This window comes from Hemiscyllium ocellatum, chromosome 22 (assembly GCF_020745735.1).
Source record: "Hemiscyllium ocellatum isolate sHemOce1 chromosome 22, sHemOce1.pat.X.cur, whole genome shotgun sequence".
In the NCBI taxonomy this organism is placed as follows: Eukaryota; Metazoa; Chordata; class Chondrichthyes; order Orectolobiformes; family Hemiscylliidae; genus Hemiscyllium; species Hemiscyllium ocellatum.
Window position 1 is genome coordinate 34,719,339 of NC_083422.1, and position 12,756 is coordinate 34,732,094.

Sequence of the window (12,756 nt, forward strand, 5' to 3'; positions counted from 1 at the left end):
AATAGCACTCTGTCATGATTTCCAATCTCAGAGTTTGGCAGGTAAATAATATGATGTGGAATCCTTCAAGCTTCAATTATCTAAATTTACAGATCATAATGGTGAAACCATCTTCAAAAGTGATTTTATAGCAAGACCAAAGCAGTACATAAAATGCCCAATTAGCATTTACACTTAAGTCTCTCAAAGTCCTAAATACTTCTTCCCTTCAACTAGTAACGTCTTTTAAAACGTCACTGGCATGTGAATATTGCAGAGGCTGCAAAGGACATGTTAAAACAAATGAATTGTCTCATTAGTATTTAGGTAACATGTTAAATTGTTGCTTCATTAAGCAAAAGTAAATGTCTCACATGTACTCATACTGGCAAATAAAAATACAATTTTGAAAACACTCCTCAAAATTTTAGTGTACCAGTGAAAGTATGAAATGGAGGTTAAAATAGAATTTAAAAACAGGTCAATTTTTATCCTTTTAGTGGCTGCATTAGTAAAACCTAAAAAAGCTTGACTTACTGTAATCTTGGTCGCTTTGTTCAGTATATTCACCCACTCAACCAAGTCCTGCTGATCATTAGCTTGAAGAAAGTACTTTCGCATTCCGGCATTAATGACTGTTAAGACACAAGTCAAAATCCTGATTTTAGACTCACTGATTTAAGTATGAATAGTTTAGTCAATGACAAATACATTTCTCTTTGAAAAGCACAATTAACATTCTGTGAAGGATTCATACACAAGTCCTAACACAGTTGACTCCATGGAAATCACACAGCAAGTTGAACTTTCCAAATTGGCAATTACCAGCATCTGGATGTCTCTGTACAAGTTGCCAATTCAGTTAATTTTAAACAGCAACCATGCTTAGAAGGCAACTCAAGTTATGTTCTGTGGGATACCTTCAGGCTGTGATAAGGTGTTACAATTAATACCGTTTTGCAATGCTACAGTACTGAACAGGAAAGATTTGGAGGAATATGGGCCAGGTGCTGGCAGGTGGGACTAGATTGGGTTGGGATATCTGGTCGGCATGGACAGGTTGGACCAAAGGGTCTATTTCCATGCTGTACATCTCTATGACTCTATAACATATAGCATATACACCTATTGGTAACATGATTAAATCATTAGTTGCACTGACGAATAATTATTTCAACTGAATAAACTGAGTTTTTAAAAAAATACTCACCAAAACAGTACTCTGCTTTTGGTCGCTGCTTTGTTGCATCACTGACCTAACAAATCAGAAGTACTAAGTTAACAAAATGGAGACATGGTACATTTGTCTTTTCTGTAAATTTAGATACGGAAGACAACAATTAAATGCAATGTAAAATTGGGATTTAAAAAGTGCCCTCAGGGTAGATATCTAAAACCATGCCTGTTTATGGCAGTTCATCTGTTGAAGTTTATTCATAATTATGAACTTTCCTGTTGCATTCGACGCTCGGTATAAAATGCTCATTACACATAAGTGTGCATCACTGATAGATATCGTGCATTATTAGTTTCAAGGAAAATTTACAACCATGCAAAAATGAAGTTCATTAGACAAGAAAGAAACGACGGCAAAGCAGCAAAAATCTAGATGCTATTTTTAAACCAACCCCCAAGAAATAGTGAGGAAAATGAACTACAGCCGACCACTTTTGGACTCTTTTTTTTCGTCGTTACCCTGCACCCAGAACTGCACCTGAAAGGGATGATGTTTCTCGGTGTCTTAATACAGTACTGTAATTCAGCAAACTCAGAAATCACTTCAAGTTACCTTCTAGTCTTTTAGGATAAAGTGTTAAATTTATCACATTATTTCATTAAAATACATGATTTTAACATTTACTTAGACTATACTGTGTTAGACTAACGATTTTGGTTTTGAGCTTGATCGGTATCTTTACTGGTCTGCCCCAACTCTTTTTTCATAGACCTTTTTCCATTTTGTTATTGCATGATTTCCCAAAATGCAAAGTTGCATGAGAACGCAAACATGCTTCTAGAACTTTAACTCAGTTGGTAGTGTATTTGTCTCAAGCCAGAAAATTATGGTTTCAAAGTCCACCAAGACTTTAACATGTTGACATTTCATTGCAGAACACAAGTTCTACCTTGGCAGAGACACTACGTTACAGTTGAGATGTTTATGTCCAGCCCTCTACTTAAGCGGTCATAAAAGATACAACATTTGAAAAGAACAAATGACGTCTTCCATATGTCTAGCCAAAATCTCAGTCTCAACAAAAACACTTTCTGGTATTGTTTGTGATAACTTGCTACATGGAATTTGATTGCAATAACAGAACTGAGCAAACAAATCAGAACGAAAAAGTTAAAAGATGTTTCACTCAACAAGCGTGCACTGGTATTCACAGAACAACAGGTTACAAATGTCACAGAAGTCAGAGAAGAAAAGATAGAAAAAGAAGCACCTAAGTTAAAACTTGTCACACATGGTAGAAATCAGACAAATCTGCACAAGGCATACAGGATGTTCTCCAATAATGCTTGTTTCTACAATGTGATTTGGCTGTAATATGATTGGTGATTTGGGGAACTTTTTTTTAAAAAATAAATGAACTCCCATTGACTAATACACTATTCTATCCCTGGCATGAAATGCTGCAGTGCGCTGAGTCCACTTTTGGCGTTTACTTTACCAAACAACCTCAAACAAAAGAGGTTAAATGATGGCAAATTTTTTCTGACTTTATTGTTTGATGCTTGAGGATGTTTTTAGAAATTATTGCAGGAGTAAAGATTTGGATTTCAAGATTCTCCTCATTCTGTGCAATGCACCAAGCCATCCTCCCACCTTTGGTAAACTTTCTGAAAACATTAAAGTGCTATTTCTACCTCTGAACACAACCCCCTCTCATTCAACCCATGGACCAGGCTGCAATAGCAACTTTTAAAGCTTATTATTTAAGGTGCAACATTCAGGAAGTGGATTGCAGCTGAGGGCAATTTTGGAAGAGCTTTTAATATTAAGAATGCTCGTGACATTATTGTGGAGGCTTGGGGTGAAGTCAATAAGGGCTGCTTGTATGCAGTTTGGTGAAAGTTTCTCCCAGATTTTCTTCATGATTTAAAAGACATTGAACCCTCAGAGAAACTTCACTGAAGGTTCACTATTGCAAAGCAAGTTGGATTTGAAGTGGAGAACGAGGATGTCAAGGAGCTGCTCAAGACCCGTTGTGAAGACCTCTCCACAACTGATCTACAACAACTTAGTGCTGCAGGGGAAACTGAAGCTGGAGATGAAGATGAAGATCAAGTCCAGGATGCAGCACCATAAGAGATTTCCACTTCTCTTTTCTCTTCTATCCTGAGGGAAGTAGTTGCAGCTCTTACAAGACAATGAAGACAATGCAGAATGCAGCAGGGTAGCAGTTTGTGGCATAAAGTGTCATTTGGCATCCAATGAACAGCTTCACGAAAGAAAAGATGGCGAAGCAGCAAAAACTAGATGCCATTTTTAAGCCAACGCCCAAGAAATAGTGAGGAAAATGAACTACAGCCGACCACTTTTGGACTAGTTTTTTTCGTCGTTACCCTGCACCCAGAACTGCACCTGAAAGGGATGATGCTTCTCGGAGTCTTAATACAGTACTGTAATTCAGCAAACTCAGAAACTACTTCAAGTTACCTTCTAGTCTTTTATGATAAATTTAACACTTTATCATATTATTTGATTAAAATACATGATTTTAACATTTACCTAGACTATACTGTGTTAGACTAACTATTTTGGTTTTGAGCTTGATCGGTCTCTTTACTGGTCTGCCCCAACTCTTTTTCCTTAGGCCTTTTTCCATTTTGCTATTGCATGACTTTCCAAAACGCAAGGTTGCATGAGAACGCAACTATCACATTATACAAAAACAGACTGTACCAAATATAGTATTCTTTAGTGGCTTAATACAGGCTAATAATGGTTAAATGATCAGACCAGTAACCAAAATCAGCGTATCACAATGATTTTACTTCTTGGCTTGAATACATCACATCAATATCCAATGGAAAATACAAAACTTGATTCCAATTGCAATTGAAATCTACAGATCTTTAAAAAGCAGTGCCATAAAACAGAAGCAAAAGGTGCTCAAGCACATGCACAGAATTACTTGAGGAGGAATTTCATCTCTGTACAGGTCTCACTTGGAGTGCTATGCCCATCCCATGTCATGTGTGACATTGAGTTTTTTTTTAAAAAGGGCACATAGCAGGACTGCCAGACCAATTGTCAATGTCAAGTACCTTAGTTACCCTAAAGAAGTATAAACTAAAGATTGATCTGATTGGAGATTCTAGCAGGGTTATAAGACTGAAAAATAGTAAAACAGTTCCTCTAATCAGGAGATGGAAGAGACAAAATCACAGGAAACTATAGAGTAGTTAGCTTGATGCCAGTCACGGGAAGGTGTTGACAACTGATATTAAAAAGGTGGTTAGAGTTGGGCACATCAAAAAAACTCAATCAGGAAGAGTCAGCATGGTTTTGTGAAAAGAAAATCACGTTTAGCAAATTTATAGAGTACTTTGAGGAAATCATTTGTGCCATGGATACACTTCTTGGATTTTCAGAAAACATTTGACAAGGTGCCAAACAAGACTAATTGTGCATGTAGAAGCAAATGGTGTTGAGAATAACATGCAAGTATGAATAGAACATTGATGGGCAAAAAACAAAATCTACATATAGTTTTTTCCCAGTTGGCAGAACGAGACAAGAGAAGTGCCACAGGTTCCTGTGCTGCAGCTTCAGCTTTTTTCTTTAGAACAAGTTAAACTGTTAGGTGAGGACTGCAAAGTCATGGTAGCTAAATTTTCAATTGTCACAAAGCTAAGCATGAAGGGAACACAAGGGGGTTGCAGATACATAGGCTGCATGTAGGCAAATGTCTGATAGACTATAATGTAAGAAAATGTGAAATGGTTCATTTTAGCAGGAATTTTTTTTTAAAAAAGTATGACTTAAATGGACAAGGAGGTTCTAGTGCAGGAGTCAAAAAAGGTAGCATGCAGGTACAGCAAATTAAGGCAGCTAAATGAATGTTATTCTCTAGAATGGCAGGTACTGAAAATAAAGTGAACACATTACACTTCAGTTTTACAGGTCATCGGTGAGACCATATCTCCAACAGTGTGCACAGGTTCCATCTCCCTTATTTAAGGAAAGATGTAAAAGCATTCATGATGAGGTTGTCTGTTTGCTCACTGACCTGGTTGGTTTGTTCTCAGATGTTTCGTCACCATGCTAGGTAACATCAATGAACTCAGCTGAGCCTTCTTGGTATTCTTCCTGCTTGTGATTTGTCTTGGTTTGTCGTGGTGGATGATAAAATTTCCAATTCGACTTCAGAGGTTGGTAAACGGGGTCCAAATCTGTTTGTGTTAATGGAGTTCCAGTTTGAATGCCAGGCCTCTAGGAACTCCCAGGTATACTAGTTTGTAATGTTTGAGAACAAAGCTGAGAAGAAATACCTATACAATGCATTCAGGAACAGCTACCTGGTAAGCACAATCCGCCAATTTGTGTATAGTGTGCAAAAACAGGAAGACACAACACGCACAGAGACTCTAGTCACCTTACCATACATCAAAGGCATTTCAGAGATGGGCAGACTACTCCAGCCCCTAGGCATCCTGGTAGCCCACAAGCTTAGAAGCACACTAAAACTACTGATGAATTTAAAGAGATCCCCAATCCACAGCCAGAACAAGCGTAATACACAAAATCCCTGCAAGGACGGCAACAAACATTACATTGGATGAGCTAGCAGGAAACTAGCCACCAGGATACACAGAGCATGAATTAGCCACCAAAAGACATGACTAATGATCACTAGTATCCATACACAAAGACACCAGATTGACTGGGACAATGCATCCATCCTGGGACAGGCCAAATAAAGAAATGCTCAGGAATTCCGAGCTGCCTGGCATTCAAATTGGAACTCCAATGGCAAACAGATTTGGACCCCATTTACCAACCTCTTAGAAACAGAATTGGAAATGGTATCACCCACCACAACAAACCAAGACAAACAGCAAGCAGGACAGAACGCTCCATTGGAGGCTCACTGAGGATGCTACCTAGCATGGTGACGAAATATCTGAGAACAAATCCACTAGCTCAGTGAGCAAACAGACCACCTGATCTACAACCTGAATTATAAATCTTCTCCACAATCACAAGCATTAGGGATAGTGCAGAGACTATTTCCTTGTGAGATACCTGGCATGTGTGGGCTGTCATCCATAGACATGTTGGAACGGACTGGACTGTGTTTAGTCCAAGGTCCTGAATGATCATATGAGGTGTGTGCGCCAGTGGGGGGTGAGAGAAAAGAGGGAGAGCAGAGTCCAGAGATAGGAAACACAGTTGTCAAATTAGGTACTGCCTTTTTTGGATAGAAATGGAGAGAAATGTTTGGCACTTTGCCACAGAAGGCAACAGAGTCAATATTGCTGAGTATTTATAAGGCCAAGAGGGACAGTTTCTGGTCAGGTAAGAGAATCAAAGGGATGGGAATGTGGAATTTACAACACAAGCAGATCAGCCATAATTTTACAATCTCTACAATCTTACTGAATAGCGGATGGACCCAAGACTGAAAAGTTTATTTTCTAAGTCCTATGCTTGTACTGAAGTTTATGAAACATCACCTGTTACTATTGTGATTTTTAAGTGATGTGTTTCAATTGAGTCGAGCCAGAAGGATGAGTTATCACAAATTTAAGTTGTGTAAAGTCAGATGAGGCTCCACATTGGAGGAATGTCTTTTCATAGGCAGGTGAGCTGGGTAGCTGCCTACCATTGCTAAGATTATCAAAATTGGCTTCTGAAGGAACAACTCTTAATTTCAAAAGCTACAAGTTTGAAGTACGTTCAAAATCTGAGAGTTTGTATCTGACCACTAATGCATTCCTGCAGTCTTATACAGCACATTGAGGTATAGGAATATCATCATTGATGCACTCATACAACCTTGAATTACATGCCCAATTACCTGATTTCTGGAATTTCTCTGCATTTCAAAACGCTACCATTTTGATTTTTCTATTTGTTAGGACAAACAAATTCCATCAAAACTAGTTAATTACCTTTGAGATGTAAGTAAGTTTAAGAGCCCCAACGTGTGATGCACCTGACGGCAGATTCTAAAAATTAAGCCAAGACAAAAAAAAATGAAATCAGCTACAGCATTAGCCTTTTCAGACAACGTGCTTATCAGCATAACAATGAGAGGTGCTGCAGTCATGAAGCCATTTCCTAACAAAAATTTCCTTCACTCGGCTGTAAATGTGTATCTACAAGACAAATTACTCAAGGAAATCAGAACTTTCCACTATGTAAACTACCATGAATTGAGAATGCACCATCTTGAAACCACTGATCAACCAAGCCAAGGTGTTTTTGTTACATTTTATTCAATGACAAAGGGCTTATGCAAGAACAATTCATAGAATAAAATCATTATCTTTTAGAATTTAAAATATCCTGACATGCAAATTTACAGTTTTTATTGTTCTATTAAAAAGGTGTCTTCAAACTTCAAAAATGTTCTGAAATCATTAAAAACAAACATTTGTTAAAATCTGCCTAGAATTACTGAATTGAGTTTGTACAAACTGCTTTGTTCCCGTTATTAAATAAGTAGGTTCAAAAAGCAACAATGAATTGCTGAGTTGAAATGCATACAAGCGCATCACTAAAATACATATAGAACGAGTATCACTTTACCATTCACATTGTATTTCATGAAGCAGTTTGAGGTCTGGTGTAAAACCCAGCCCAACGTGGAGCTGCCATTTATTCCAAAGTATGATAACAATATAAGTTTAAAAGTTGTTAAAAATGCATAATAAAACTGACCTGTGGATTGTCCATGTACCATAGCAAACTGTCAGCCCGTGTGTCCAGTATAAAGTATCGACGCAGAAATTTTCCACTGTTTTCATTTTCTTCAATGTCTAGAAATCCACAAATACGATTCTGTCGATCCACATAAGGCATTTCTGAAGCTCCACATCACACTACAAGAGAAATAGACTGGACTCAACTAATGCCTCAAATAAACTGGCATAATTTAAAGTGGATTCCAAAACGTATAGTACTACATTGTTTTTCCTTTTGGTAAAATGTTATGACCTCAAAATGTAAATGTCAGATTGCAGCATCGAATTTCTCAGAAGTTGCTCAACGCACTTCACACTGCGCAGTGTATTTGCTTAATTGGACCTACTATGAAAGCATATTCACAACGAAAGGGTAGCGCTAGCATAAAACCATATTATTGACTCAGTGTAGATACTAACCAGTCACTTTCAACAAAGTGAAATAGTATACAACTCCAAAACTGGGAATACATACAGGAAGATTTCTCCTCCCCGTCCCCCCACTGGCTGGATTTTCTTTTGGGGTTGAGGGGGGGAATAATGCAAATTGTATCAGAGTTATTTACAGCACACAGGCAGAGACCAGTGTTTATATTTCACAAAAACACTGCCCACAATTCATGGATCTTTCCATTATTCCATTTGATTTGTCTTTTTAATTTGCTATCCCTTTCCGTGAGAAAGGAAAAAGAAATCATATTTCTCATCAGAATGCACATTGAAGAAATCTGAAGATGAACTACACCCTATCTAATTTTGGCACATATCTTTTGAGCAATGCTGTACCCTCAATTTGAGGGATCAGGTGAATTTATATTTCCCTCAACCACTTGTTCAAGAGTTCAGGAGTCTGAAGCTAGCTTTTCTCTTCCTTCCCAACATGTACAGTATTGGTACTCCAACAGATGAACATTTTGCATTTTCATACTGCTCGTGTGAAGAAAAAAAAACCATATGAAATGGCTGCGACTGCACATCAGGCAAGGATACTCCTGAACCTCAACATTGATGTTACTGCATTAGTATAAAATTCAGGAAAAATATTAAATTGAATACATGCAATATTCTGAATGTACGTCGTTCAGGTAATGGCTTCAGAAGACAGCTTTAACAATGCATCAGAAGCTTTCCAAAACTATAATTCAGCACTTGGACCAGTCAGTTGAACTTCAGTGGTGGGGAAGCTTCAAGCATGTTACTCAGGAGGTTACTGGTAGGCACATGAAAAAGTTGGATTGATGAAGAACATGGATATCTTAAGGGAAAAATCATATTTAGCCAACATGGAGCTTTTGAAAAGGTAACAGAAATGATCAAGATGATAATGCTGTGAATGTAGAGTACATGAACTTCCAGAGAAAATTTGATGTCGGGCCACATATTAGATTTGAGAAAAGTTTAGTTCATGAATTAAAAAGGAGCAACAGCAACATGGATAAAAGAATTAGCTGAGCGATAGAAAATAGATAGCAATGGTCAGCTGATATTTTTCATTTCCTGGGGGTCAGTATTGGAACCCTTGGTATCTTGATACATACCAATGATTCACACTGTTATACAAGGCACAATTTCAAAGTCTGCAGAAGATAGAAAACTTGGAAGTTTTGCAAACTGTAAGGAGAACAGCGTAGAACGTCACAAAGATGGTGACATGTTGGTGGAACGAGCAGAAAGGTGACAGAGAAAGTTCAATGTGGGATAAGTGTGAAATAATTCAATTCTGGTAGGAAGCACATAGGGTGCAGGAAGAGGGGGGGACCTGGGTGTATGTGCATAGATCACTGAAAGTGCCAGAACAGTGAAATTAATAAAACATACAATATTGTGAATTTTATTAGTAAGGACATACAGTACAACAGCAAGGAGTTAAGTTTTTTTGTCAGAAACTTCAGTTGAGGATAGATAAAGGAGTTTAGTCTGTTTTCCTTGGGCAGAAGGCAGCTAAGAGGAGATCGGATAGTAAATTTCAAAACTGTAAGTAGGCTGGATAAGGTGGTTAGCAGGAAATGATTTCCATTTATAAGGATCAAGAATAATTTGCAAAGGAAACAAATGAGACATGACAAAAAACCCTTTCACACAAGTAGTTTGGATGTAGGATGGTCTGCCTGGAAATGCGATGGAGACCGATTGAATTAATACATTCAAGAGGTCGCTGAATAATTATTTAAATGGAAACAATGTGCAGGGGTAAGGGATGTGACAATGCTGTCACTAAGGTTATTTATTTTTAAAATGGTGGTTGTAAGGCAGAGGTGGCAAACTGGCTACTGAAGACAATTTAAATAAACTAAAACAATCTGCGCAGCCTTTGGGGTCTCAAAAGAGTCAGAAGGTTGTGAATGATTCCTAGCAGCTTTTCTCTCCAATCCTTCACTTGGAGAATTTTTCTGCTGGATTGGAGAATTGCAGGTATGAATCGATGTCTGAATTTGCCTTTTTGCCAAAGGGTGTGTTTAATGGGATGTTACTATACTGGAACAGTTAATTATGGGTATTGTATCTATTATTTGGTTACATTTTCCAATAATTAAGTTATTCTAAATTCCTCTCTTTTGTGTTTAAACTATAGTGTTTAAATAAATAGCGTTCTGCTTAACATCAAGTAGTTTTACCAGTGGAGTCTCATCTGGAATATGGCACTTCACATGTACCTTTAAAATAAGTAAAGTTAGGGTCTCGGCTGCCTTAAAATAGAAGAGTCTGGTCTAGTCCGGTCTCTAACAGGGGACATGGTTTGCATTATGTCACAATTCTAATTTGGAGTACAGGATCCCACAGAATTCATGCATCAGTACTGAATTTTAATCTTGCTCCAGTAAAACTTTATGGGCAGTCTTGTTCCATACTCCTTATGATGGAAATCATTTTTCATTTCAACATAGCTTAGTGACAAAAATTACTTGCTACAGGTTCCCACGATGCATTGTGCATTCATTGACTGAAAAACAGGTGTCATGATACAGAAGGTCAAACAATAACACAGCTAAGAAACAGTTTAGTTTCGGCTTATATTAAATTAAAAAATAAAACCTGCAAATTTTAAGTCTAGTTAGCACTATTCATCAAGTTTATATTTTGAGAACAGGGGAAGAAATGGAAAGCCATATGTACTGTACAGTATTTTAGTCAAGAGTGTGTGGTGCGTGAAAAGCATAGCAGGTCAGGTAGCATCCAAGGAGCAGGAGAATCAGGAATGAAGGGCTTATACCCAAAACGTCTATTCTCCTGCTCCTTGAATGCTGCCTAACCTGCTGTGCTTTTCCAGCACCACACTCTCGATTCTTACCCCAGCATCGACAGTCCTTACTTCCTACTGTTTAGTATTTTATACTAATACAAAAAGTGCACCCACGTCATGATATGGTTAAGTCATACTTTTATAGAAACCAGAACTTATTCGAGTTATGCAAATGGTATGTAATACTTGAAGCAATTTTTTTTCCAAATACAATGTTTCGACTTAAATTGCATCTTGAACAGATAGGAGTAGTTCAACCACATCAAACTCAGACCAACAGCACTAAGAAAAAAAATCCTAGTTGCCGTATTCACAACTATTTTGAGAAATGTTGCAGCAACAAAAAACAAGGGCAGCATTGCAGTCCAATGGCTAGTCTCACAGCACCAGGGACACCAGAAAAAAGGTTCCATTTCAGCCCTGGGTGACTGTGTGAAGTTTGCACATTCTCCCACGGTCAGCATAGGTTTCCACCAAGTGACTCTGTTTCCCCCCACAGATTGAAGATGTGCAAGCTCTTCATGGATTAGTCATGGTAAACGTAGGGTTTTACGGGTAGGGGAAGCGGAGTTTGAGTGGGACACTCTTCAGATGGCCAGTGCAGATCAATGGGCCAAATGATATTGCAGGGATTTTATGAAAAAAGTTTCTAAATAGGTTACAATAGTATTCAGCTGAAACTATTTAAAGAATAATAAGTGCATAAGTGTTTCTGTAAAAATTAAGCTACAAATTCCCTTTGCAAAGTTCTGTAAATTATCATCTTCAATCACTTGCATCCCCTTACAAAATCAAATTGCAAGCTGGAGATTTTGGAAATGAAAATACCTTCTGACCTATCCAAGGCTTAACCAAGATTTGATTTAAGCTTACAAGAATTGTGACTAATTATGAGCCAACTGGAATAGTTTCCAGTAATTATTGCAGCATAGCTCTGTATACACCAAAAGGAAATAATAAAATACTTTGTCAGTCATTCATTCATTAAGCTTTCAATATTAGATATCCTCATAACATACAAATAACCTTTAAAAATGCAATCGCATGCCTGGAGAAAATCACTAGACTGAAACATAAGCATGCCTTACTACATATAATTAAGTAGAATATATAGTACAAGCGAACTAAATTGCGCTGATGTCTAAAACTAAAGAACAGTTTAGTTCACAGACACCAGGGATCCACGAACTTCATTAAGGAGCTTAAGGTGAGGGAACGCCTGCAGGACAGTGACCATAATCTGAGAATTTACCCTTCCATTTGAGTGGGAGAAGCTGGAATCAGACAGAACAGTATTGAGTAAAGTAACTAGAAAACCATGACAGAGGAGCTGGCCAGAGTCAGTCAGAAGGGGAATCCAGCAGGAAAGACAATGGAGTAGCAATGGCAAAAGTTCCTGGGGATAATTCAGAAGGCACAGCAGAAATTGATCCCAAGGATGAAACTACATAAGAAGGGGAGGATAAGACAACCATGACTCACATGGGAAGTCAGAGATAGCATAAAAATTACAAAGATGACAATTTGATAAAAATTAGTGGGAAGCCAGAGTATTGTAAAGCCTTTTCAAAAGGAGAGGAAAGGTAGAGCAGTAGACATTGGATTTTAGTAAAGCC

At 37.8% G+C, this 12,756-nt stretch overlaps 1 protein-coding gene across 5 annotated transcripts in view; it reads right to left on the minus strand.

Moving 5' to 3' along the window:
• The window catches only part of plekha1b (pleckstrin homology domain containing, family A (phosphoinositide binding specific) member 1b), a 91,344-nt gene that overhangs the window by 30,721 nt on the left and 47,867 nt on the right, over positions 1-12,756 (minus strand). For 3 of the 5 annotated variants that reach the window (XM_060842038.1, XM_060842039.1, XM_060842041.1), the window contains exons 2-5: positions 7,877-8,037; positions 7,105-7,161; positions 1,190-1,235; positions 517-614 (exon numbers count right to left, since the gene is read on the minus strand). In XM_060842038.1, coding sequence (XP_060698021.1) covers positions 517-614; positions 1,190-1,235; positions 7,105-7,161; positions 7,877-8,017 — 342 coding nt within the window. In that variant the 5' untranslated portion in view covers positions 8,018-8,037. Of the gene's footprint in view, positions 1-516; positions 615-1,189; positions 1,236-5,219; positions 5,362-7,104; positions 7,162-7,876; positions 8,038-12,756 lie in introns of those variants that run through there. The other 2 variants (XM_060842040.1, XM_060842042.1) reach the window with 2 other exon arrangements.